This window comes from Aspergillus heteromorphus (assembly GCF_003184545.1).
Source record: "Aspergillus heteromorphus CBS 117.55 chromosome Unknown BO70scaffold_21, whole genome shotgun sequence".
Lineage (NCBI taxonomy): Eukaryota > Fungi > Ascomycota > Eurotiomycetes > Eurotiales > Aspergillaceae > Aspergillus > Aspergillus heteromorphus.
The window spans coordinates 182,052-207,883 of record NW_020290426.1 but is presented as its reverse complement, the minus strand read 5'-3'; the positions used below and the strand labels follow the sequence as shown (position 1 = coordinate 207,883).

The window sequence follows — 25,832 nt, the reverse complement described above, 5'->3', positions numbered from 1 at the left end:
AAGATAGGTTGTCTGCAGGTCCGCATTACGTTGCAATTTATACGATAACGATCTGGTACAGCCATGCGGGTTACTGTAGGTAGTTATGGTTGGATATAGATAAGTAGCATGTCATAATCCCGCAGCAGCAGCAGTACCATCGACACCATCCTCAACTTGTTCTTGCCCTTCTTCTTCTTCTTCTTCTTCTTCTTCTTCTTCTTCTTCTTCGTCTCCACTTAATAGTCCCTCCTCACTCGGCAACATCGCCGGGAACCACCCAAACCGCACCACATCCACATAGAACTCCCCCATCGCGTCCACCGACACCTCCACCCCCTCCGCGCGTAACGTCTCCGCCTGTCGCTCTGCACTTCCGGGGCCGCTGTCATTTCATATCATAGATCTACTATCAGCCTGCATTCACCACTACCAAACAGACACCAGACACCAGACACCAGACACCACCCCCTCAGATCTAACAAGATAGGCATGCCTACAAGGTAGATAGATACCTGAGACAAACGAACACCCCCCTACCCAAAACAACAAACAACAGACAAAGCGCAAGCAAAAACACAGCAACGAAGGGTGAGATGGGGATGGATGGATAGACTAACCGATGCGAAATCATTCCTTTGGCGTTAATCACCCGCTGCCAGGGCACATTCCCCTCGTGGAAGAAGTTGTCGCTGGGTGTCCGTGGGAGGTGCTTTAGGGTGATGCCGACTTGGCGGGGGCGTTTTGCTATATATATTTAAGTACTTGTGTCAGCGCGTAGCTGGCTTGGTTGCTGGTAGGTGGGTGTGTGTGTGTGTGTGTGTGTGTGTGTGTGTGTGTGTGTATGTATGTGATTCAGGTAGAGAGTTTAGTTATTGTCCTCCCCTTCCAGGGTTGCGTATACTAACTACCTACCTACCTACCTACTACTTAGGTAGTAAGTGTATATGCATGCCCGCCCGGACGCGGGAATGAGAAGGGCTCTAGGGAAGGACGGAGGAGGGATGGGGAAGGCAGGAGAGGGAGGAAAGGGAAGCGTACGAAACCCCAATAACGTCGCGATATGGCCGTATGATGTCACTCTTCCTCGGGGGATCTCTTGGACCGCTTCGTAGACCGCGTTGAACCACCATTCTGCTTCGTCGGTGCGGGGCATTCTTTTTCTTTTCTTTTTTTTTTTTTTGGACTTTCGGCTCTGTGTTTGGATTGGCTTGGTTGTTTGAATGGGACGGTTATGGATAGATGGATGGACTAGTAGAGAAATGGCGGGCGCATGAATGGTTGTTGTCGAGCTGTAGATGCTGGAGATTGATGTGATGTACTAGATCTAGATCGGATCGATGGATCTAGACTATACTACAAAGGTAACGTTGTATGTAATGATCTGGTATTAAATGTATATGTTACGATGAGAAGAATACCGGGGGGTTATTGTTCCGGCGCAGCTCAGGCGGTAATGTTATCGGGTTATCCGTTCGTTTGTTCGTTCATCCTCATTCATCCTTCCTCTCATCATCCATCATCTCTCAATTCCAACTACTCCTACTCGAGTTTGCTTGACTCCGATCTACGTTTTGATCTGGGTGGGTAGATATCTACATACCTACCACATCGACCCCCACCCTACTCAACATCGGTCCACCTCTCGAACCACACACACACACCCACCAACCCCGATCCAGCGCCAGAGACCTCAAAATGTCCTCCCTCTCCTCCTACCTCGCAAAAAACTACCTAACGGCCGACCCGTCCCCGGCCTCCGAGCGCCCCAAAAAGAAGCGCAGAAAGAACGCCCCCGTCGACACCACGCCCTCGGGCCTGATCATCGCCGACGACGACCCGCCGTCCCTCCGCTCGTGGGGCGGCGGCGGCCTCCACGACGACGAGGACGGACCATCTATCGTCTCCGGGCCTGGGACGACGAGCCGTGGCGGGGAATTCCGACGCAAGAAGACGTCGGGTTGGAGGAATCTTTCCGGCAGTGCAGGGGATGAGGAGAAGGCGGCGGCGGATGCGATATTGGCGGGCGTGATTGCGGAGAGGAAGGCCGGACGGGACGGTGATGAGGATGAGGATGATGAGGATGCGCCGGTGGTAGAGGAAGAGACGGATGCGATGCGGATGGAATCCGGCGCGTTAGCGGGCCTACAGACCGCCGCGCAGACGGCAGCGATGGTCGCGGAGCAGGAGAAACGAAAGAAGAAGGAAGCAGCGCGGTATAAGGATTCCGCGCTGGGCGAGAAGGCGCAGGAGACGATATACCGAGACGCGAGCGGACGGATCATCAATGTGGCGTTGAAGCGGGCGGAGGCGCGACGTGCAGAGGAAGAGAAGAAGCTCCAGGAGGAGGAGGCGAAGGAGGCGCTTATGGGCGATGTCCAGCGCAAGGAGAGGGAGGAGAGGAGACAACTGCTGCAGGAGGCGAAGGTTATGCCCCTGGCGCGGACGGCTGAGGATGAGGATATGAATGATGAGCTGAAGTCGAGGCAGCGCTGGAATGATCCCGCTGCGCAGTTTTTGTCGAACAAGGGCGAGAAGGCGGTTAGTCGCACCGGTAGGCCGTTGTATCAGGGGGGCTTTGCGCCGAATCGCTATGGCATTCGGCCGGGGCATCGCTGGGATGGCGTGGATCGTGGAAATGGGTTCGAGAAGGATTGGTTTGGCGCGAGGAATCGAAAGGGCAGGTTGGAGGCCCTGGATTATGCTTGGCAGATGGATGAATAGGTGGGCTGTTGTGTATGATACATAGGGTTGATCTGGTGCTGGCGCTGGATGTGATAATGTGATGGATGTGCGATAGACTGATTGTTGCATGTTGTAGATTTGGGGTGGTATCTGTAGAGAATGCTGTTCATTGCATGCAGTAAGTCTTCTTGTATGCGTCCCAGGACGTGTTGAGCTTCAAGCTGGATGTTCTGTCCTCAGACACCCTTGACAACACCCAAGATATTATCGTTAGTGATAATTGTCCGAATAAGTTGATCCAGGCTGCTAAAACCATGTTGAGTACGTGAATGTTGCAAAGGTACCGTTGTCCATGTCATCTAACCATGTCTGTTAGAGCCTGGAGGGTATATACAGTGGGAGGATGAGGATATCCGGCGACGTCTGAGCCGATGCAGCGTCTAGAGTGCTTGCAGTTTCTGGAGAGTATGTGGGTCGACACGAGGTATGTATGCTTTGCTATCGGAATGATCCGCACTTGGTGCGATTTATTGTATGGTATTTCGTCGCATCGGCCTAATACCAAATTCCACAGCTGGGTAAAAGACTTATCACACACCTTAAAAGGGCAGGGATTCGGCGTGTTGCAGGCGGACCTTGACCCGTTTGAAGACTCGGCGAGAGGCTTGTACTATACGAACGAGATATCTTTCTGTCGTGCTGAGTCTCTTGCGCCAACACTTCGCGCCGGATGAGAATGCAGCGGGTTCCCTGGAGGGTTTGGCGAGGGAACTCACTGAACAGCATGGTATTGATCATGGTCTGGCTTGGAGGGCGATGCAGCTGGTGGCGAGGAGGGATGAGGTGGTGTAGGAAGTGCTGCTGTGAACCTATAAGACTAGTATATATAGTAGCTTGGTTAGACAAGACCTGAGACTGGTCAACATTACATCGCCAGAGGGAGAATCGACCTCACTGATGATCAACGTACATGGCCAAGCTATAATGCCAAAGTGCCTTGGTAGAAAAGACCAAGTAATAGCATGAATACTGACAAGCACAGCGTTAGAGGAAAGGAAGGGGGACGGGGTATCAAGAAAAGGAACCCTATACCGAGCCGGAATATTTGTGCAATACTTGAGCGTATTGCAGGTAATTAATTCTAGGAATGTTCTTTGCTGATTCGCTCGCCTGAGCGCCTCTCAACCTTCACGGACTATCGTAGTCCTCCTGTCTGGCGTCGGAGATCCAAAGCAGGAAAACAGTTGGCCATCCGACCAGAGGATGATACTTGAATAGAACCTGTTTGATGAATCGGCAAACGGCAGTGAGTACGTAGCGTGTGGTGAGAACTATGAGCATCTGCTCCAAAGTTATATATCCTTCCGTCATTGCTCATCATGGGGCCAGAAGAAGGGGAATAGCATGAATAAAAAAGAAAAGGCGAGATCAGACTCATGTGCTTAAATCATATCCAAGACCATTTCAATCGATAATGCCGTCAATAACAGGACCAAAAAAAAAAAAAAAAATACGAAGGCCAGGACATCAATGCCCATTTATCACCCGGACATCGATCATGGAGGAACAGTAAGGCGATGCAAACGACAGAATGGTTAAAAGGAAAACCCTGCTGATGGGCTTCTCGTACAGATGACCTGCCGTGGAGGGCATTTCCTAGCGGAAAACGCTCGGTACTTTGACGCCCCCCTTTTTTTTGGCATTACCAAGAACCAAGCCATGGCGATGGACCCTCAGGGTCGGCTGCTGATGGAGAATGTGTACCATGCGCTTGAGAATGGTGTGATGTCTCCCCGACGGACATGTGTCGGTGTTGAAGCTGACCATAATTGATATAGCGGGTCTCAGAATCCAGGGTGTCGCTTCTAGGCAAGTGTCGGTCTTTGTGGGCGCATCAAATGGCGACTTTAAACATATCATGGGGCTGGATGAGCGGTCTCTGTTGAAATACCTGCCAGTGGGAACGACGCCATCAATTCTTTCGAACCGAGTCAGTTGGTTCTCTGATCCCAAGGGAAGCAGCATGACTGTGGATACTGCCTGTCTGCTCAAGCAGTCTGGTTGCCTTCCACCTGGCCTGTCAAGATCTCCGAGTGGGAACTTCAAAAATGGTCAGTACAATATTAAATCCAAGTTGAAGCACTCGCTTGGAAGCCTTGCGAAAACTATCTCTAGGCTATTGTGAGCGGTGTCAACCTACTGGAGGACCCGGAGATGATGTTTCGGATGAGCCATGCCGGGTTTCTAGGTCCCGACAGTGTATGCCACAGCTTCGATCACCGTGCCAATGGGTACGCTTGTGTTGAAGGAGTCAGGAATATCATTCTGAAGCCCGTGGCAGACGCGATTAGAGACGGTGATGCCATCCGGGCAGTAGTCAGTCCTGGGACCAGGTTCAAATCAAGACGGGCATACTCCGGGGATGTCGATGCCGAGTTTCAAGAGCCAGGAAGAGCTCATTCGAACTGTATACTACGAAATGTTCGAGCGAGTCTTGATGTCCTGAACCTTTTTTCTCAGCACCAGAAGAGCCTTTCTATATATCTCCGAAAGTATAGTTGAAGCAGCAGCACGGCATGGTTCTGGATTTTATGTTATAACTAACACTTCTTTCTCAGAGCCAGGGAATCTTATCAATCTCTGAAGACATTGCTATTGCAGCCGCCTGCAATTTGAGCGATGGATTTGAAGTTATATAAATCTTTTATGAGCTTTATGGAAGCTTTCCCATCTCTGAGAACAGAGTTAAAGCAGCCGCAGCAAATGTTAATTATGGATTTCAGATCTTAGAGCTTCTCTATCAGGACCAGAGAAATCTTTCTATTTTTGAGGGTATAGTCGCAGCAGCAGGAGGAAACACATCCTATGGAATTTGGATTATAAAATTCTTTTATTATCAGCAGAGTAATCTTCTTATTTTCAATGCTGTAGTCGCAGCAGCGGCTGGAAATATGACTTGGGGAGTTGAATTTATAGAGTTCTTCTATAAGCACCAGGGAAACTTTGTTATTTTGGAAAATGCTGTTCTACATGCAGCAGATAATTGGAGCAGCGGTGTGGATGTTCTTGAAATTATCCATAAGCACCAGGAGAAACTTCCCATGTCCCGAGCTGTTTCTCATACGCGCAAAATCGAGTTGGAATGTTCTGACGCTTCTCTGCCTACGCCAAAGAGATGATGTCGAGGCAATATCAGAACACCTTCAAGGCCCTCCATGTAAAAAGGCAATCAAGGAATCTCTCGAGCGCGCTCACGCCACTTCCAGACTTGTACTCTCTCGCCAAAGGAGGGGGGTAAAGAAGCCGCCTGGAACGTGCCCACGAACAGTCAAGATTTGAATCAAACAAGAGAAGTCACCACTGCCGCTGTCAGCCATTTTTGAACTTCGAGAGACATGTGAATGGTATGAAGGGACCACCTGGAAACTGCCCACGGACACACAAAGAAGAAGCCTTGAGTCAAACAAAGAATCCAAAACGACATGCTGCTGCTATCCATCACCTACCACTGCTGATCACCTTCCCGGACCAGAGACTTGAATGTTGGAAAGGATATCGAATGTTAAGATAAATTGGACGTTTTTTGGAAATTGAATCCACTGTTCTGCTTTTGTCTAGTTTTTTTTATTATGTGTTGGCCGGACGGAAATTGATTACTATATACAGCCCAATCTACCTACATTAACCACCAGTTATCATCAGCTGGAGAAATCCGCGAAATCGCAACCATAGACATTAACCTAACCTCACACCTCCCTATATTATCAAAAATCAGCCATCTCTATATGTATCCGCATATCTCCCATCGCTCTATTCCCTTATCTCCCCCACTACTTGCAAGACCTACTACGTGCCACCATTACCACGCACACCTCCCCACCCACCCCTCCGGCCACCGCCGGACAGCCGTCTTCCTCAACTCATCCAGAATCAAAATGCCCAGTCCAAACGCCGCGGGCAGGAAATAATGCTCCGCTGGCACGCTAGTCGTATCTAGCACACGCTGCAGTTGCGGGATGTATAGCCATAGGACAGCCATTCCGAGTGCGAAGAGGATGGCGGGGAAGAGAAGAAGGTTCTGGGTTTGCTTGTTGAAGGCGGGTGGGTGTGTGAAGATCGAGAGGCGGCGAGTGCGGATGGCCATTAGGTTGAACCATTGCCTGTTTTTTTATTATGTTTATTAGTATGTTTATTTGTTAGACGTTGAGTATTGGGTATTGGGTGTGGCTGGGGTGGGAAGTGGAAGATGGGCATGGGGAAAGAGAAGGGAGGTAGACGTACATAACCACCAAATTGACAAAATACACCGAGCTCGCCTCATTCAGCTTCTCATTCAGCCAGGCAGAATCAATATCACTCGGGTAATCGCCGAACTTGAACCACAGGGCCGAGAACGGGATGCCGTTGCGCTCCAGGTACCAGAAGGCCATGGCAAACGAAGTCACGGTCTCGATCATCCCGATCACGCCGTACGCGTGTAGCATCAGTTTCCAGTCGACGAGCCGGTTTTGTTTGGGCTTGCGGGGTGGGCGGAGGAGGACGTCGGCTTCGGGGGCTTCGTAGGCGAGGACGGTCGCGGCGGCGCAGTCGGTGAAACAGCTGTTTTGTGTTAGTATGTTTATTGAACGTGGGACGGGGGGGTACTCACCAGATGATAATCATGAGAAAAGAAGACAGAACCTGAGGAAGTCCAAACATGACGTTCGTGAACACAGGCCAGAACTCAGAGAAAGAGCCCGCTGGAAGGAGATAGATGATCGTCTTTTTCAGATTATCAAACACCACACGGCCATACTGCACGGCTTCAACAATAGCAGAGAACGACTCCATCAGGACCATATCTGACGCCTCGATGGCAATGTCGGAGCCACTTCCCAGCGCAATTCCGATATCCGCTGCTTTGAGCGACGGTGCGTCGTTGACCCCGTCGCCGGTCATGGCGACGATTTCGTCGCGCGCGCGAAATTCTCGCACAATGCGCAGCTTTTGCTCAGGGGTTGTGCGCCAAAAGACGATCTCCTGGTATTGGCAGAGTTGGTCCCATTGGTGGTCGTTTAGGCTCATTAGTTCCGGGCCGCTGAGGGTGATTGCGGACGCGGAGGCGGAGGTAGATGTAGGGGTGAGAGCCTTTTCGTCGTCGGTCGTGTTCGATCGCTTGAGGGATGTGACGTCGTGGACTGGGCCTTGGGTGGTCACGATGCCGCATTGGCGCGCGATGGCTAGGGCTGTGAGTCCGAAGTCGCCGGTGACCTGGTGGTAATTAGTATGATCGTTGATGTTGGCACCAGGGAAGATCTCACCATAAAGAATCGGACACCAGCGCGTCTCAGTGTGCGGACCACATCGGGGATTTCGTCTCTCGGGGGGTCAACAATGCCAACCAGACCGACGAGAATCAGTCCGGTCTTCGCGTGATTCAGGACTTCCGTTTCGAACTCTCGCGATGTAGTAGAGAACATGACATCTGCCGCCGGAAGAACCTTTCGCGCAAGCAGAATCACTCGTTTCCCGTCATTGGACCACTGATCTTTAACAATTCTGACGTGGGCCAGCATCCGTGCATCCAGAGGTTGGACGCTGCCATCGGTATCCACAATCTGTGTGCATCGCTCGATGAGGATATCAGGAGCTCCTTTTATCGTGAGAAGACTGGGGAAACCATCAGCATATGAGTCAAGAACAAAAAGGGCTGTGGAGGGGATCCTAACGTATCATTCCGCTTAAACTGCGCCGACTCGGCCGCAGACATCGCCGATCCCAATCCCTCAGCCTCAGTCAGACAAAACGTGCGAATCATAAACTTATTCTTGCTGTTAAAAGCCAACTCATACGACTTTCTCCACGCCCGTCGCAGCTCCACCACCGGGCCCAGGCTCTCCGAAAACCTCAGAATAGCCTGATCGGTGGCATCTCCGTGAATCTCCCGCTCATGCAGTAGCCGTTTTATAGACGCGCCATCAAATTCTGCTGCGTTGCAGAGACCAGACATCCCGCGGAGCTGGTGAATGCCAGATTTCCTTCCTTTAGTGACTATTTCGTCTCTTGCTGATTCCGTGCTGAAGCGGGAGGTCGATATGGCGCAGTCTGTTACGAACATTTTGTTCTATGGTCTTGGTTAGAGGAGAGCTGGGACTCGAGAGTTGGACTTGACGAACCTTTGTTAATGTTCCTGTTTTGTCAGAGCATATCACTGAGACTGCACCCAGTGTCTCGACGGTCTTGAGGGACTTGCAAAGGATCTTGTTCTTGCTCATCAGATTGGCAGTGATGGTCAGGTTAGCAGTGAGGGCAATCGGGAGACCTTCTGGGATGAACGCAATCGCGACACTAACGCAGTCGACGATCAGGGTTGGCACGTTGATCCAGTCGGGATGGTCTTTGCGAAGCCAGGTAGCCCTGTAGAGGTCAGTCAGTCAGCTATCAACCCTCATCCAAATAAAAACAAATGTCTCCTCTGTGGCCACTCCCGAAATTCCCACTCACCAGACAATAATCACGACAATAATCATAGTCAGCATAATCGCCACAATCAGCGACACGAAACGCAAAACTTCTTTTTCAAGGGTACTAAGTCCCTTCTTCGGTTCGCTCGTCAACTTAGCAATGCGTCCGAAAACCGTTGAATCTCCAATCGAGACAACCACGCCGGTCGCACTGCCAGTAACGCAGTGTGTGCCCTGAAGTCCAATACAGTGCGTCTCCAGATAATTGTCATCCGTAGAGTCGACAGTCCCGCTGACGGGCAAAGACTCGCCTAAGACGGTCGGTCAGCGCATATCGACACATTCTTCAGAGACCGACCATACCCGTCAGGATTGACCGGTCGAAGCACGCGTCATTAGAGACCTCGACTAGACGCACGTCCGCAGGCAGTTTATTTCCTGCTTTGAGATGGACCACATCTCCGGGGACGATGTCTGGGGCGGAGATTACAGATATCGAGCCATCGCGCAGAACAAGACAGCTCTCTGGCAGCATGGCGGTAATCGAGGCCATCACTCTGGAAGACGACCAATCCTGCCATGCGTTGAACGCCGCCTGGATGAAAAACACCGCGAGCAGCACAATCGCCAAGGCTAGATTCGCCGTCGACGGAGGCTCGCCTAGGGGCTTCCACGAGACGAACACCAGCACGCAGCCGACTAACAGGATCGCCCCGAAGCCCTTGAAGAAGTATCCAAAGATCTGCCAGAACCACTGGTGGGGCAGGGGAGAGAGCGCGTTCTTTCCATATTCCCGGACCCGACGATGTACCTGATCGTGCGATAGGCCCTGAGAGATGTCAACCTGCCACCGCTTTTGTAGTTCCTCCGAGGTTATTGTGTGCCAGTCGAGGTTGGAGAGGTCTAAGAATCGGTGGTTAGCAAGGTTGGCTGCAGCAGCGATTCATGAAATCGGTACCTGTTACGACAGTTCCCTTGGCTTTGGCTGTCTCGGCCTGTTCTCTCTCTTTCGCTTCGTCGATGTCGAATGAACTGGATGTCGTTAGAGTTTCTCTGTGGATTGCAATGGGAGCCTACACTGTGCGGTAATGGATCGGCAGGGAAAGCGATGGGTCGACCGTCGCTCTTCGCATACGACTGCGACTCGACACCTGGGAGCTGTTGGAAGCGATTGACGCAGTGCGAGCCAGCAATGGGGGTTCCTTCTTGGACTGGAGGCCTGTCTCTTCGTCGACCTCCTGCCAACGGAGGCGCGTCGCCTCGGTCTTAGATGAGGGGGGTCTCTCCATCGCGAAATCGTCGGACTTGCTTCTTTGTCTCCCCGTTTGTGTCAATTGACAGAAGAATGGGAGGTTAAGATGCAGGGCCCGAGAAACACAGATGAACGAAAGGTATGAGCTTATGCGATCCCGTCTTTATAGGTGAGAGGAATGCTTGGACGTCAACCACGCGCAAAGCGCATTGCAGCTGCCATGCGAGAATTATCTCCTTGACAGCTAGAACCACATGTCAGTGTCGCTGCGGGTTTAATCAGAACCAGTGGTCGCGGGAGGGGCATAGGTTTAGGCGATGGGGAGGATGGGGAATGATGATGGGGTGGTTGAGATCAGTGGCTTGGGTAAATCCCTCACGCTGCCGATGGCGGAAACTCATCCACCACCAACTCTCCTCCTCCTCCTCCTCCTCCTCCTCCTCCTCCTCGAAAAAGCCGCAGTCTAACCTACAAGGCACAGCCGCTGTGGACCTCTGGGTCCGATTCCAGGTTCTACTCGGAAATCGCGCGGCTAACGATATCTATGGCATTCTGGGAATAGCACCTCTATCCCAACATGGTACGGAAGACATGAAGTACCAGACTTACGGTCGCTGCAAGTGGGACTGCGGAAAACCAGGTGATCCGCCTCTGTTTCTGTCCTTTGTTCTTTGAAGCTCTCCCCGTACCCTCTCGTCGTTGTAACGGAAGATAGTCTACTCGTGCAGTATGGGGAGTGAGATCCGTGACCCAACTGATTCCCACCCCGTGCACCACCCCAGAGCACCTTCGGAGCAGCTTGAGTCCCCAGTTCGTTGCAGCCTCGACGCGGACAGCCAACTGCGAGAGGGTGAAAAGAAACTTCACTCGGTGCCTGCGCGAGTCTTCCCATGTCTTCAGGGCCGAATGCAATCCGTCTTCTTTGTAAGGATCGTCCGATTCCCGAACAAACTTATTCAAATGGTTAGCAAGCGACGCGGCTGACTCGATGGCGCAGTTCGCCCCTTCTGCGATGTTGGGTGTCATCTGCGCTCATCAGCATTGATAACGCGGTTGAGTACGAATGCGCGAATGCTACCTTGTGAACCGCATCCCCTACCCCGGCAAAGCGTCCCCAGGACCAGCGGGTCTGAAGCGACTCTTCCAGAGGGACGAAGACGTATGAATCGGTTCGGTTGAAGATTTCGCCAAACGTGACATCGGAGGCGACATACTTCTCTAGGAGAGGTGCGACAATACCGGACAGAAAGGAGCTATCGCAACTATGACGCGGATTCGACTTGTCGGTACTAGGACGTGCAATTGAAACAAACCAGAAGACTTTCGATTCTGGCCCCGCCATTATAATCGTCGACCAACCGTGTCCATACGCGCGGTGCACATGTCCCCTCTCCAGCGCAGGAAAGGCATGAGAGATTCCAAAGACCCCGACATATGCAACTTTCAAGCGGACCTCCGATATATGGCGACCAGCGCCATCTTCAATACCCTTGATATGGCGCCACATCTGAGACCGCACGGTGCTGTACACGCCATCGGCTCCGACCACCAGATCTCCCGAAACACTGGAGCCGTCCGTGCTGTGAACGGTGACACCCTCCGGGGTGGAGATTATGCGCGATACTCTTCTGTTGAAGAACACACGGTGTTTATCCCGAAGACGCGTAAAAATAATGCCTAGGAGGGCTCGTCGTGCGATAACTATGAGAGGGTAGCCTGTCCTGCTTGCTATCAGTTGCGATCCAGGATAATGGCAAGATACTCACCGTCTGACAGAACCAATCTGCCTCGTATTTACCCGTTTAAGCAGACGACCATCATCAAGCCAGGTGCTGTGCCAGTCCATGCGTACACCCCAGTCCAAGACATCCCGGTACAGCCCCAACTGGTCCAGTATACGGGCGCCATTCGGGAGAATGACGAGGCCCGCACCGTCGTTGAACGAGTTGGACCTAGCCTCCAGGACAGTGAATTTAATGCTGGTGGAAGACAAACAATGAGCGAGAGTCAGGCCGGATATCGACGCGCCGACAATAACAACATGAAACTGCCGGGGACCAGACATTTTTGCCGCCAGCAGCGCATATTTAGCGACCTTCTTGTCGTTGACCCTACCATCAGAACATGGCGAGGTATCTCTATATAGGAATAATCTTAGGTGTAGCAATAACCAAAAAAAAAGTAGCAATAGCCATAGGAATAGCAATAATCACACGGCCATAACGATATCCTTGAATTGGAACAGAAGTAAGCGAAGTCTCCCACTTGACCCATAACCACCATCGCTCGATATCAGCAGCACGAGCCATGAAGCGGCAGGTACGACCGCGCAAAGGGTCATGTCCCGACCACATCTGATCGGCTGTACCACCCGCTGGACGCCCGCAATCGACTGAGTTTCTTGGCTTGAGATGACCGCGCGATCCAGCGCGTGGAATTTCGGGATTCTGCACGCGCCATGTTTGGTGTGATGTGAGTGACGATATCCGCCACATTGATATTGACGGAAAAGGGCATACGGTTATGATGCCGGAAGTCGATCGCAGGGGATGAAGGTTAAGGTGATTGCTTTGTCTGGCTGGAGCGGTCTTCTGATGGGCTGAAATGATATTGTCTTGAGACGCTGCTGCTGTATCTAGTCATTCGTCGCAGGTAGTCATCAGTCTTTGGTCTGGGTTGCTGCGCTTGTTTATCGATGGCTGCTAATCCAAAGGCGTGGTGTGGTGGCTGCGACTACCGACTACCCAACACAGCCTCATCAACACTCTGCAGCAGTACGCAAAGTCTCAAAATTCTGCCCAAAAGATAAATAAAACCCAACGCAAAAACACCAAATAAGTACCATCTTTCAATATCCACCGAGTATCGCCTCACCCAGCCATCGCAAGGAGCAAATTCACAAATCTAAGCTTAGCTCATCCCTCTAGATAGTTATGGAGTAGTCTAGAACGAATCAAAACAAAATACAAAACAAACAACTCTCTGCTGTAAAGTAGGTTAAGGTTCCCGAAAAGTAAGCCCAATAATAAACAAATAGTCAGTATTAACATTGACATTAACATTAACATTAATATTAACCTTCCCGGTAATAGCCAAACTCAACACCGGAACATCCACATCCACACTCACATCCATCCACTCGTCGGGCGCTGTCCGTGTCCAGACTCCAGACCAGTGTCCACAGTGCGGTCGGTCCCTGACGGGAATCGGAACGGGATGGATGGAGATGCCTCGGGTAGATACTTACTTAGACGGGGGTTGGTGGAGCCGAACCTTCTTCTAGTTCTGAGACTGCTTTCAAGCCTTCAACCTAAGTACGGAGTACTAGTTTAAATCTGAGTTTGAGCTTTCCTCATTTCTCATGTCATTCCTCACTCATACTTCTCAGGTCCTAAAGAAATTCATCTAGACTCAAGACTCAAGACTGGATTGTTGACTGTCAGGGTCCGACTCTGTCAAGTGTCAACCTCCCACCCCCCACCCCCTACTTCATACCTCAAATCTACCTTACTGTACGGAGTAGATACGGAGTACACATGTGGGGTCTACCCATCCATCCATCCGTCCACCCCGGGTCTAGACGCGCCCGCGGCGATCAGACCAAGACCGACCCGTGTGCATTGATTGTTTGTTGACGAAAACAAATGAAATGAAATCAAATAAATAAGATAAGTTTGCTGATGCTGATGCTGATGCCGATGCCGATAGATAGATAGATACCGTAGAGAGATGAGCCCAGATCAGCTCTGGTTGATCCGGAGCAGCTCGGGCTCGATCGGTGGCATGTGTCAGGTCGAAGCATGTCAAATTAAACCCAAAGAACTTAGATAGAACCTAGCTACACGATCGGTATCCGCCTACCTACCTAGGTATCTACCCTACCTACTTAACTAGGTCCGTCATTGTTCATCCAGCAGTCAGTAAGCAATCAGCATTAGGATAGGAGTTAGCACTGTCCGATCCAACAAACCCAATGACTACCTACCTACCTTATATTCCTATCTCCATCCCATCCTAACCCCTCCCCCCACGACTCAAAAATCAAACCTACTTTACCCCCTCCATACTCCATCCATCTAGATAATAAAAAATTGAGTGCCTACCTAGGAAAGGACGGAGGGCCCCAGTTCCCCCGAACGCGATACAGTGTGTTTCTGTATCGCACCGCATCGCACCGCATCGCATCGAATTGAATCGATCGGACCCCAAGTCCACTTTCCAGCCGGGAAGAGTGGAGCCCGAGACATACATGGAATGGAGCCCGGTATGGTATTGTGGTACCGTGGTACGGACGGGGAGTACTACGACGGGGACGGTACGGCGCGGACGGCCGGCTGGCCGGGAGTTGGTGGGCGAATTACCTACCTAGTTAAATCCGTCTTGTGTTCGGTCAACTGTCTATACTGACTGTCTATTGTCAGTCACCAGTGGGTGCAACCTGTGCTGTGCCGTCTGTGCTGTGCTGTGCTGTGCTGCTTTTGGGGTATGCGGGGGAAAATAAACTTGCGGGTTGATTAAGTTGGTAGTGTATATAAACTAAAGGAGCCATGGTGGATGATGGATATAGGTACTAATACTATAGATTTAGTAAGGTACCTTACCTATAGGATATAGATGGGGTTAGATAGCTGGATGACGCCCTAGGTGTACGTGGGATTGGCTATGTAGATATAGGTACTGAGCTAAGGCTAAGCTAAGCTAAGAACACAGAATGCATACAATGGCCAACGCTGTTAAAAGATGATATCCGGAAATGCAGGTGAGAAACAGAAAAGCCAGGAAAAAGAGAAAGGAGTCGTCCAAGGGTAAGGTAATGGTATCATCGCTAAATTAGATGGAATGCTCCCCCTTCACGTTAAAAGAGTGCGCCCGCAATGCTGTCTTGTATGTGAGGTCGTCAATATGCTGCTACCGACGAGCCCGGTTGACGCGGAAAACCGTCAGGTCGATCGGCTCCCCATACTCCGAGCCGTCATCGTCGTCCACCTCGATGGCATCGTTGGTCTTCGAGAGAGAGAAGGGTTGTTCAGTGGGGGCTTTGGTCACGGGTGTTATGCGCCCCACTGCTTCTTTCTCCGTTGGTGGCTGTTTAGCCCGTAACTGATCTGCTTCTTTGGTGGCTAGATTTAGTACGGTTTTGAGTCGCTCCTCCACAGTGGCTAGCTCCTTGGAGCAGTCTCCCAGCCGGAGGAAGCAGTACGCAGCCGTCTCGCATATGCCATGTACCACTTCCAGGAACTTGTCGGCCTTCTCGAGCGACTCCTTGGCGGGCACGGCAGGGTTCCGGTCCCGGGCTCTGCGGATGTTAGAAAGCACATCCTCGTCGGTGGTTTCGGCACTCGCTAGCAAGGCCATTGAGCTGTTCATCAACGGGTTTCTGCTCAGCATGCTGTAGCCCAGCCGCGGCGAAGACATGCGGGCTTTGCGGATGTTATTTCGGGCTGTCCCGATATTCCGCACCAGCTCCTCTAATGTCTTCTGCGTGTGGCCGTCGTAATGAATGATCAGGTTGTGTCGTGTGCTGACGCATAGGTTGTGCTCAATAGAGTCCGAGTCCCCCAAGGGCGGGACATCTTCCGCGCCATGTTTCGGGGGATTGGCGGCCGATTGGTGATGAGAGGTTTCCGGGGTCGTTGTGATATCCCCCCGCGTTTCGCCCGCGGACGGCTGGGGAGAAGGATCGGTGTCGGTGTGGATGGAGCAGACAGAGCTATTCCTGCGGCGGCGTTGTCGTCTCACCGCAGTATGTTGTTTGTAGGCCTGGGCGTACTCGGCTCGTTTGCTAGCCGTGTGGGCAGACAGTTCAGAGATTTGACTTATCCAGGTTGGGGTGTTCTCAGTCAGGTAAGTAAATGCCCCCAGGGCATCCATCTGGACAGCGGGCATGGTGTGTGTGTTTGTGCAAGTCACTGCGAAGGCATGTGCTCGGCGGGCCGGATCTGTACTTCCGGGTGGAAGTCAACGGCGGGTTCGTCTAATGGCCCACCCTGAATACGCAATCTTCCGTGATCTGCGAAAAGGGGGGACGAAAGGTCGTATCGTCGTCGAGTCGTGAGGCCGATGGGCGTTGGTGGAAAGTTGGATCAGGAACCTAGCAGTGTTCCGTGGGTCGGCATGAGAAAATAAGAATGCGGCGAGGAATGAGGGGAGGGGGCCGCGCGAGGGGAAGAAATAAGGAGACTGGAGCTGGGGACTGGTGGTAGAGACCTCAAGAAAGAGCAAAGCAAGCCTGAGGGGAAGACGCAGAAGGAGTCGACTAGGGTCGATGAGCTGACCGGAAGAGGAAGAGCCTGGATGGGTGACGTCCCCGAAAGTGAAGCCCGAGGGTGGGTCCGAGCCATGCAGCCGGGGGGGGGGGGCGTTACCGTAATATTACACCAGCCATGCCATGTCTTGCTTAAGCATCGACAGGGGTCTCTGTCAGTCTGTCTGCTGTCTGCGACGGATAGGTATTAATTGCCTGATTGCCTATTGCCTACTGGCCTGCTAGCGACCACTAAATTGACTACACAACCACTACGGAGTCGTACTGACGGAGCACTGTGTACTCTGTACGCTTCCCCTCCTCATGCTGCAGCAGACAAGCGGTGAGCATGTCGGTAGCCATCAAGAATCAAGAGCCATCAATGATCAACCATCCGCAACCCCCGCAGCTACTCCTGACAGCCCGACGTGGAGTGGACGTCTTGAAAGAACCTTCCTACTCGGATTCTGGAAGCCTTCTCCTTTCTCCTCCATTGTCTATTCCAAACCCGCCCGCCGCCGTTTCAAACCGACCATGTAATTTCGCCCCAGACACGTGCCCTCCCCGTGCCACCAAACATGATCACCAAAACATGGCTTCATCACCGCACCACCATCTTTCGATTCCGATCCCTGTCTGTCGCTAAACCAGTTCGTCCTGGGCCTAGCTTCTACGAAAGCAGCAGGGAGCCGGAACGCCGCTCAACGCCGACGCCATCCCTCTGATCCCAGGCTCGCTAACGGCGACCATGCCCGGAAAGGCCATGACACGTAACGGCTGCGCCAACCGCCAGGCGGGGTTTCAAGGTGTCCAGGCGAGTCAACGCCCTTGGAAATGCCCAGAGAGGTGGTTTCCCTGCCTCTGGAATTGCTCCAGCTTGCGTCGTTCGCTTGTTCGCCAATGCGGTTGGCGGAAACGCCGATCGTCCTGCACGGCGCTGTGGTTGGCTCTCCGCAATGCTGTGATCACAGTCCAAGACCCTGGTCGCGATGACTTGTCCAGCGGTGATTCCTGCGCGATTGTACAGACCTTGGCTCGAGGTTCAACCGTCTGGCGGTTTTCACGCAGCCTGGACGCTCCCAGCATTACAGTACGCAGTACGGAGACATCGGCTGGCCTCATCTACTGATTTAGAATGCGTCCACACCACATAAGTTCTTTTTCGCACAGTATGTGTATATCAACTCCGCAACGTCAGTCCATCGCCCTTCCGAGTCTACAGTATTACAGCGCAGGATTTACCAGGATCACTCTTAATCTGAGTGCCGAGCCAGCCGAGCACGATTTGTGGCACATACACGGCTGCCTCGTCTAACATGGCACAACCATGTGAAGGCAACAAAAAGCAAAACCAAAAAGAACAGCAACAATAGCATTCTATGAGAGAGAAATAAGGAACGATGTATCTCCCATTATATCTGCAAAGGCAGCCCGGAACCAAACAAACCAAAAACCAGCCCGACAGTCTGCACCAAAACCAACCAATCACAAAAGCCCAACGAGTTTGTCACTGTTGGTGTTTCCAGGCAGCACTGCTGCTGCGAAGCATCATCTGGACTTCATACAGTGCGTGCATCGCTTCGTTCCATTTCACGTTGTACTCCAACACCTTGTGCCCCATCTCATCGCTCAACCGGCCTGACCGCGCCATCTTGACTGCTCCACCCAAGGGGTTCGAGGGAAACGAGAACAGTCCCGAGGGAGAAAGATTCGAACCGCTTGTACATGTTGATTCGTGGTCGCTCTCGGACGAGAGCGCGTTGCTTAGGGACTCGGGCCGTGGGGGAGGATAGTTGGATTCCTCGTCGTCGCCTTCGTACCCTCCGTCTTGGGAGACGAGACCGTGCTTCGCCATGCTATTATTCCGCCGTGTGGTCTTCCACCTGCGCCTCACCGCGTTATTCATGTACAGGGGAGAGCCCTCATCCTCGTCCGGGATATCATACGAACCGTATGTGAGGTTGTTTTCCACGACGGTCGTGTCTTTGTGCTCCTCGGCGGCCGTGGGGGCAGCACTCGTGTTGGAGTCGTCCGCGTTGTCCTTGGTATCGTCCGCGGTGGTATCCATCTCACCGTTTGGGCTCTGCGCGGCTTCGGACTCGCTGTTATTTGGGCTCGTCTCTGGGTCATCCTCCACGAACCTAGCGAATTCTTCGGGGTTCTGGGTGAACCACTCGATGATTTCCTCCAGCGAGGAGCTAAGGACTTCGTCCGCAAATTCTTCCATGATGGTGGTACAGGGTTGAAGTTGGTTGATAGAAAACGTTCGGTTGGATGTTCAGCAATGGGCGATTGGCGATCGAGCTCTGTTCAGTCGGTGGTCAGACAAGTAGAGCTGATGTTCAGTTGAATGATCAAGCAACTGTGCAGAGCAGTGATCGGGCCAATCTCGAAAGCTGATGATCCAACGGATTAGATAGCTAGCTGTGCTCAGGATGGAGAGGGCTATTTATGTCTTGGGCGTTGATGAGAAGCTCGACAAACGGATTCAATCGAGGTATGGAGTATCCATCATCCATGGTGATTTCCTATTGCAAACAAAGTGCTGTTGAATCAAGGACGTTCATCTGCCTGTGGCAAACGCCACTGCAAACGAGCTGTTGTTAAAGCGAGGGTATATCGTATCCTGTCAACATGGCCAGCCCTTCTGCGAAACAGGCCGTTATCCTAACTTTTCAAAAAAGACAAGCCGTTTTAACAAGATCAGATATCTATCCCGACAAAGCCGATATCTACAAAGCCATTGTCAGAAATATACAACGAACACAATAACACAACAGAAAACAAAACACAATATACATCGACAAATCCCTTCCAGTCCTATCCCGCCAATAAAGCCCCCGCCAACAAAGACCACCCCCATCCCCACCAGATCAAACCACCGAGCGAAACCATCAAAGAAAACGAACCCACACCCCCAGACCGAAAGGCCATCTCAACACCCTTCTACTAGGAATCCCCCTATCCTGTCTGATACAAAGAAAACTACGGCCACAAATCGACCTCCTCCCAGCTCCCCTCCCACGCCCCTCCATCTCCCTCGCCATTTTCCTTTTTCGCTGGAAGAAACGTCCACCGCGTGCGCGTCACATTCTCCAGATCCCGTAGATCCAGCCTCTCGACCTCCTCCGGCCGAATCACCACAACCCGGAAGTTGTCCCGCGCGACAGGGTCCAGGAGATCGTCTACCTTTTGTCCGAGCTTTAGGGCGGGGTTGTTGGGGGCTTGCGAGCGGGGGGTTCCGGGGGGTGGGTTGCGGAAGGAGCCTGTATAGTAGAGTGGTATGTTAGCGTGTCTCATAGGTTGTAGATTCGTAAGTTTGTAGGGTTAGCTTTAACTTCAGCTTTATCCTCCGCAATCCAATCTCCTCCGTTTGGAAATCCCAAAACTGACCATCCCATCCCATCCCATCCCATCCCATACCAAAAGCCAAAAAAGGAAAGGAAGGGGGAGAAAAAAAAAAGGAAAACAAACCCCTCATCCCAGGCGAATGATTCGCAAAATACATCGTCACCTGTCTCTCCCAGGTCCACTCGCCATCCCCCCCCCAACATCCCTATCCTTCCTCCTCAACCCCCTCCCCACCTCCCCCTCTCCCTTCCCATCACCACCACCAAGAACAAACGCCCCCCTCTAACCCGCCACTGCACCCCCCTCCCTCTTTCCCCCCGGCTCCGTTCCCGTTCCCCCAAAAACACCCCTCCACCTGCCCCGACCCCCCACCACTCTCCAGCTCCCGCACCTTCTCCATCCGCTTATCCGTCGTGATCGCCAGCATCTCGCTCTCGTAGATGTCGGGGTTTAGCCCGATGTTTTGCTCCCTTAGGGCCGTGGTGGCGCTGCTGTGTAGGGTCAGGGTTGGGAAGAAGCCGCGGAATTCGACGGTGCGGGCTCGGGGGGTTGGCGATGCGGTTGATGGGATGGGGTTTGGCTGGTTTTGATTGGGGGCAGGGAGGGAGACGGTCGAGAGCGTGAAGGACGTGTTGGATGGGTTGGAGAGGTGGGTTTGTAGGGCTGGGAGCCAGGGGGCCAGGGGGGAGGTTCGGGGGTTGGGTTTGGGAAAGGGGGACATTTTGGGGGGTGGGGGTGGTTGTTTTGAAGGTGGTGGTGAGGGGTGAGTGTGGGTGTGGATTTGGCGGAGGTAGGCGGTTAGCCGGAGTAAGGGCGTTGGTTTTGGTGGGCGGAGGGAGGCCACCTTGCTTTCTGCTTTCTGCTTTTGGGGTGGTGTGTAGTATGTAGGGGTGGTTGAGTGGTGGTGGTGGTCAATTGGTGGTGGAAGAAGTGGTGGTGTGCAGTTGGAGGGGTTGTGGTGGTGGGCGATCAGGCCATGACGTTCTCGTTCTCGGAGTGCGAGTCGCGCTTATCTTATCTGATCTCTGGCTGTCAGTTTACTGTCGACGAGTGACTAGCGAATGCAGTGCTTTATGTTGGATATTTTGACTTACTACGTTTCTTAAATATCATCATGTTTGATTATGCTGTGTTATTTGAAAGTTTGGGATTTTTTGGTCAGCAGTGGCTTAAATGACTCGGTGGGCACTGCGATATAGTTATATCCCGCATAGCTGAAAGGTATTCCATGGCCTGTAGTGAGACAAGATTTGAACACCAACAGCATCCCCAGTCTTTCTCATGCCCAGCTCAAGCTATTGATCCGGAATCATTCCATCTCAGGCATTCGTATTTTATTACCAAACACCACACACCAGATCAGAGACCCAGCGAGCCGCAAACAACCATAAATGCAATAATAATATAAGCATCCCAAACACACCCTAATACCACATAACAGACCCTCACGACTCCATCTTATCCCCCGCCCCCTCGTCATCACTCTCCGCATAACCCAGCGCCCCCCCCGGTATCCGCCCCTCATTCAACTCCCGCTCCAACTTCGTGATCTCCTGCAGACTCTTCGCCTCGCGAATCAGCTTCTCCACGCGCTTCCGCTCCTTCTCCGTCAGCTTCACCCGCACCGCCTTGTCCGTCGGCGCCCGGTCCGTCGCCCCCGCCGGCACATCGAACGTGTGCGACTTGATCCCCATGATCTTCGACGCCAGCGCGGACGGCGCCGCTGCCGTGCCGAATAGCTCTGTTGCTGCGGACCGCTCCGCGTCTTTCACTTTTTGGTAGTCGAGGAAGCGCACGCTGGGGAGGCGCCAGATTACGTAGTAGCGGTAGTGCTGCGACAGTCAGCTTCTCATTCACGGGCTGTGTTGTGTTATAATCTTGTTGGGGGGCTCACCTCCTTCCGCGTCACCGGATTGTCGACCAACACCAAATGCGTCAGCTTGGACAGACTGTGTAGCGGGTCCAGATCGGCCAGCTCGCTCATGTTATTCGCTGTGAGGACCAGGGCGCTCAGGTTCGGGATGGACGTTGATATCGAGGGCTGGATCTGCTTGACGCGGTTCCGGGCGAGGAGGAGCGTGCGGAGGCGAGGGAAGAACGGGAAGTTTCCCACCGACGTGATGTCGTTGTCTGTGAGGTCGATGGCATCTTGGTCCTGTCACCGGGTTGCCAGGTGTTAGACGAGCCCGTCCGTGGCGATGAGATAGAAATATGGGGGGATGGCTCACCTTGGCAATACCCAAGTTCTCAATGGCGGGTATCTTGTGCCCTACACGACGCAAACACAACCGATATCAATCTCGCTCTCATAGTGCAGTATCTGTTCTTTTCAGGTCTGAGTGTGGAACGCACCTCGGAGATCTAGCTCGCGGTCGTTGACCGGGTTGATGTACGACAGGGAATTTTGGATCAGCTCGACGGTCAATCGCATCGTGGCGGTGGGATCGGGATAGTTGAGGTCGCGGAATCAGTGGGTATCATGCAGTAGTGAAGGAAAAGCGAGCGGAAATGACAGCTGTGGTGGTTGAGATCGGGGAAGCAATTGAGCTGAAGGAGATTGCTGCGAGCTGTCGCGCATGCAGCCCGCTGATTTTGCCCGGGCGGTGAGCCGCTCAGATCAGTCAGCGGCACGTGACGCTATCGGCATACATTATTTACCACTGAACCACTATTTTTCATGGAGAGAGTACGAGTATGGGAATGATTAGTATTTGATGTATTATAACTGCTTTCGCTAGTCTAGTCGGGTAATAAATAAATAAAAAGGAGTAGCATGACTCCGGGCCAGGCCCTGAATATCGTACCAAGAAGCAAACATATGCGTCAACGCCGACTTTTCAAACAGCGACTGCAAGGAGCTCCGTCCTGCGCAAGCCATGACACCGAGCCAGAACGCCTGGAATGATGCGACAGTTGTCAACATAAGACATAATCATACAGCAAAGCATTACTCATCGGCCAGCGGGGTCATCACCGGCGACTTGGGATGCGCCCGCGACGGACTGCCCGCGCGCGAGCGCCGCCCGTTGGTCGTCGGCCCCAGGGCCAGCGGCGCCAGATGATCCCGGCTCTCCGTCCTCACCACCAGCCCGTGCCGGTCCATCGCGGTAACCCCTGACCCAGCAGTGATTCCCAGCCCAATGGTCCCTGATGAGGAATTGTCCAGTGCATACTTGAACGTCGGCGTGTTGCTGCTGCCCCAGCTCGAGGCCCGTTTGGGCGCTGTGAACCGCGCAGAATCCGTTTCCGACGGGCGACCCCCGTCAAACGAGCTGCGACTGGACCCGGCCACGCTGAGGTCAAACTCGTGCGCTCCATCTTCGAGGACACGCTCGTAGGTCGGACTCCTGGGCCCGAAGAACGGGATCTTTCCTCCAAACAACCGCCGTCTCTTCGGATGGTTCGGGTGGGACGGGCCACCGCGGCCGAAAATGTGGTTGATTTTGTGATAAACCTTCAGCCGACGGCCTCGTCCGCAGAGGAAGAAGGCCGCCATGACGATAATAAGCAGAAACAAAAGAAAACCCGGAACGCGGCGGGATGGCGTGCCCTCGAGCAGCGCATCATGCCACGTCCCGGTGTGGATGCCTTCGGGATTGGGCAGCAACTCCACGCTGGGGTACTGGAAGTCGCTGGGCACGCCGGCAACATTGCTGCCAAAGCCGACCGGAAGAGCATCTTCCACCTCCAAAGGGACCTGGGACGAGGCATAGAGAACCATCTTGCCAAGAGTCCAGCTCACTTCGGTGGAATCGATCTTGTTTACGGCCTGGAAAGAGTCCACATAGCCCTTGCTCTCTCCGTGAGACAGCACTTCCTTGGTCCCATTGTGGCCCGAGCCCGTGGTTTCTTCCAATCCGACACGCGGGATCCCGATGCCGTCATGCAACACGTTAATAATCCAGGACGCCTTGAAGCATATCTCCGAGGCCGATTCCCGATCGAGTTTCTTGCCCCACTGGTGGCGCTCAACACCGCCCTCCACCGTGGCCCAATCCTGCGAGCAGAATGATTGCACGCGTTCTTGGTAAGTGGCGAGATCGTACGCCTTGTCCTTGTGACCCATCTCGAACGCCTCATGCGTTGTGTGCCAGTATTCGCTGATGCCGACGAAATGGTTGACATCGAAGTCGATAGCCGGGACGTGCATTCCATGAAGGAGACAGGGTTGATCGGGGCAAGGGGCATCTTTATCGAGTAACGGGTACGTTTGTCGCAAGCACTCGTCGAAGCGACCCGTTCCAAGTAAGTACAACCCGTTGTCTTCTGGTGACAGAGGCTTGCCATCGATCGTAGTGCGCAGCCCCGCAGGCAGACACGGATCGGGGAGTTCCTTGTTGTCCCCAACTGCGCTTGCAGCCTGGAGCGACTCCACATAGCGCCTCCGAGCCTCATGCACGCCAAACTCTAGCCAGGACGTGACGAACACCCGATGCTCCTGGGCGGACCCATCAATATTACGCAGCCGGAGTAGCGTCAGATCGTTCGCATGCTTTTCGCTCTCGGTGGCGTTCGGGGCGAAAGCGATCTGCGCCGAGGCACCACCCATGTCCAGAAAGCCGTAGGTGTGATGTCCCTTGCCGTGGTCGTGAGAGCCCGGCGAGTCGAAACTTCCCAGCAAGTAATTCGTCGCAATCCATCCATACAGCCCTTCTGTGACTCCCGGAATCACCTGAATATGAACGTCGCAGTCGGGAAGTAGAAAGTCGGAGTTGGTTCCGACATAGGAGCAGATCTGATCGAGCAGGACCTTGCGCTGCACGTCGGGCAGAAGTCGCATCCCGGCGGTCGCAAGTAGAAAGATAGGGGTATCCCGCACGGCGTCATCCGGTATAATGTTACGGGCGTGCTCGAGCAGTTCCGCGAGATGTTGGTGGCCGACCTCCTCCGGTTTGTCGGCAAACGAGGAGACTCCTAAACAGCTTGTAAATATCCAGACCGCAAGCGCTCGATCATCCGCGAACCTACCTGGGTGTATCTTTTTGGTCCAATCCGACTTGGTTTTCACCTCCGGCAATGATGGCGCATGCTCACCCGCCTCATTGCGAGCGAGAGCGTTGTCCAACCAGCGATAGACGTGGACTCGGGTCCCCTAGCTAGCCATTAGATGGCGCAGAGCCAAAGATAGTGGTGTGTGACTTACGGACGAGCCCGCGTCCAGGACGACTCCATAGCGCCCTAGCAAAACATTAGCCTCAACGAGGGGCGCAGAGGGGCTATGCGACAGTCTTACATTTGCCCATGAGGAATTCGACAGACGATTAGATGATTATAATTGTGTAGAACAGTCGACCAGCATGACCACGGAGCAGACGACAAGCGGCGTAGGGTATGAGGGACAAGCCAGGCTGGTGAAGGGGTTGACGTAGTTTTGTAGTATGGGAGGCGGGAGAAGCGAGGCGGGAGATTAGGAGGCGATGCGGGAGTAGATTCGGAAGAGGCGGGACAAACGAATGGCCTTGCTGGTACGGAAGTACAGCAAGATAGCTGAGGCGTCCAGGGGGGGAAGGAGGGGGGGGGAGGCAGGACAGCCAGAAGACTGGGCGGGAGGAGGGTGGGGATAGAAGGATAGAAGGATGAAGGGAAGGGGAGAAAGAAAGAAAGTAAAGTGACAGACGGACGGCGAGGGCGAGAGCGAAAGTTACGCTCCAAAGTTAGATAAGACGGGAACGGCTGACGCGACCGATGCAGGCCTAAGGCTGCCGTAGGCTCGTTCGGGTAAGGTCGGAACCGGGTGAGCAGTTCCTGCTTCTGCGTTGCTTCTTTTCCCCTCCCTCTCTACTCCGTACACCAGGCACCACACACCAGACACAGTCTTCTCTTCCGCATTACCATCGTCTGTGATCGAGCAGTCAACAGCTCAGAAGATTGTTCAACA

General features: G+C 53.1%; 10 protein-coding genes across 10 annotated transcripts; 2 read left to right on the top strand and 8 right to left on the bottom strand.

Moving 5' to 3' along the window:
• Window positions 1–111: 111 nt before the first annotated feature.
• BO70DRAFT_340453 (MGMT family protein) lies at window positions 112–1,135 on the bottom strand (the record flags this gene model as incomplete). The annotated part of the gene is made up of 3 exons (XM_025541289.1): window positions 112–364; window positions 600–726; window positions 1,021–1,135. The coding sequence occupies 3 exons, from the start codon at window positions 1,133–1,135 to the stop codon at window positions 112–114; spliced, it is 495 nt and encodes a 164-aa protein (XP_025397390.1).
• A 348-nt stretch (window positions 1,136–1,483) lies between these two features.
• On the top strand, window positions 1,484–2,781 carry cwc26 (putative cell cycle control protein (Cwf26); the record flags this gene model as incomplete). Its single annotated transcript, XM_025543698.1, has 1 exon — window positions 1,484–2,781. A coding segment is annotated over exon 1 (1,022 nt), but the record flags the coding sequence as incomplete, so codon positions are not given.
• Window positions 2,782–4,383: 1,602 nt separating this feature from the next.
• BO70DRAFT_372663 (beta-ketoacyl [acyl carrier protein] synthase domain-containing protein) lies at window positions 4,384–5,170 on the top strand (the record flags this gene model as incomplete). Its single annotated transcript, XM_025544869.1, has 5 exons — window positions 4,384–4,444; window positions 4,503–4,706; window positions 4,750–4,775; window positions 4,840–5,020; window positions 5,058–5,170. 5 exons carry the CDS (start codon window positions 4,384–4,386, stop codon window positions 5,168–5,170), a joined length of 585 nt encoding a protein of 194 aa, XP_025397388.1.
• Window positions 5,171–6,297: 1,127 nt separating this feature from the next.
• Window positions 6,298–10,625, bottom strand: BO70DRAFT_340448 (cation-translocating P-type ATPase). The gene is made up of 10 exons (XM_025541288.1): window positions 10,185–10,625; window positions 10,066–10,139; window positions 9,471–10,010; window positions 9,148–9,418; window positions 8,820–9,060; window positions 8,373–8,767; window positions 7,965–8,313; window positions 7,313–7,914; window positions 6,946–7,263; window positions 6,298–6,824 (listed from the first exon to the last, which is right to left on the bottom strand). Exons 1-10 carry the CDS (start codon window positions 10,394–10,396, stop codon window positions 6,524–6,526), a joined length of 3,303 nt encoding a protein of 1,100 aa, XP_025397387.1. The 5' UTR covers window positions 10,397–10,625; the 3' UTR covers window positions 6,298–6,523.
• Window positions 10,626–10,926: 301 nt separating this feature from the next.
• Window positions 10,927–12,430, bottom strand: BO70DRAFT_340445 (FAD-dependent oxidoreductase; the record flags this gene model as incomplete). The annotated part of the gene is made up of 3 exons (XM_025541287.1): window positions 12,126–12,430; window positions 11,447–12,083; window positions 10,927–11,385 (listed from the first exon to the last, which is right to left on the bottom strand). The coding sequence occupies exons 1-3, from the start codon at window positions 12,422–12,424 to the stop codon at window positions 10,927–10,929; spliced, it is 1,395 nt and encodes a 464-aa protein (XP_025397386.1). The 5' UTR covers window positions 12,425–12,430.
• A 2,557-nt stretch (window positions 12,431–14,987) lies between these two features.
• Window positions 14,988–16,608, bottom strand: BO70DRAFT_363990 (uncharacterized protein). The gene has a single exon (XM_025543697.1). The coding sequence runs from the start codon at window positions 16,243–16,245 to the stop codon at window positions 15,268–15,270; it is 978 nt and encodes a 325-aa protein (XP_025397385.1). The 5' UTR covers window positions 16,246–16,608; the 3' UTR covers window positions 14,988–15,267.
• A 1,502-nt stretch (window positions 16,609–18,110) lies between these two features.
• On the bottom strand, window positions 18,111–18,830 carry BO70DRAFT_354361 (uncharacterized protein; the record flags this gene model as incomplete). Its single annotated transcript, XM_025541860.1, has 1 exon — window positions 18,111–18,830. One exon carries the CDS (start codon window positions 18,828–18,830, stop codon window positions 18,111–18,113), a length of 720 nt encoding a protein of 239 aa, XP_025397384.1.
• Window positions 18,831–19,588: 758 nt separating this feature from the next.
• BO70DRAFT_354360 (uncharacterized protein) lies at window positions 19,589–20,675 on the bottom strand (the record flags this gene model as incomplete). Its single annotated transcript, XM_025541859.1, has 2 exons — window positions 19,589–19,869; window positions 20,327–20,675. The coding sequence occupies 2 exons, from the start codon at window positions 20,673–20,675 to the stop codon at window positions 19,589–19,591; spliced, it is 630 nt and encodes a 209-aa protein (XP_025397383.1).
• A 705-nt stretch (window positions 20,676–21,380) lies between these two features.
• lea1 (U2 snRNP complex subunit LEA1) lies at window positions 21,381–22,631 on the bottom strand. Its single transcript, XM_025548887.1, has 5 exons — window positions 22,613–22,631; window positions 22,307–22,565; window positions 22,183–22,223; window positions 21,849–22,109; window positions 21,381–21,786 (listed from the first exon to the last, which is right to left on the bottom strand). Exons 2-5 carry the CDS (start codon window positions 22,383–22,385, stop codon window positions 21,400–21,402), a joined length of 768 nt encoding a protein of 255 aa, XP_025397382.1. The 5' UTR covers window positions 22,386–22,565; window positions 22,613–22,631; the 3' UTR covers window positions 21,381–21,399.
• A 24-nt stretch (window positions 22,632–22,655) lies between these two features.
• Window positions 22,656–25,448, bottom strand: BO70DRAFT_363986 (putative nucleoside diphosphatase (Ynd1)). The gene is made up of 4 exons (XM_025543696.1): window positions 25,188–25,448; window positions 25,098–25,132; window positions 24,923–25,046; window positions 22,656–24,868 (listed from the first exon to the last, which is right to left on the bottom strand). Exons 1-4 carry the CDS (start codon window positions 25,195–25,197, stop codon window positions 22,902–22,904), a joined length of 2,136 nt encoding a protein of 711 aa, XP_025397381.1. The 5' UTR covers window positions 25,198–25,448; the 3' UTR covers window positions 22,656–22,901.
• Window positions 25,449–25,832: the final 384 nt, after the last annotated feature.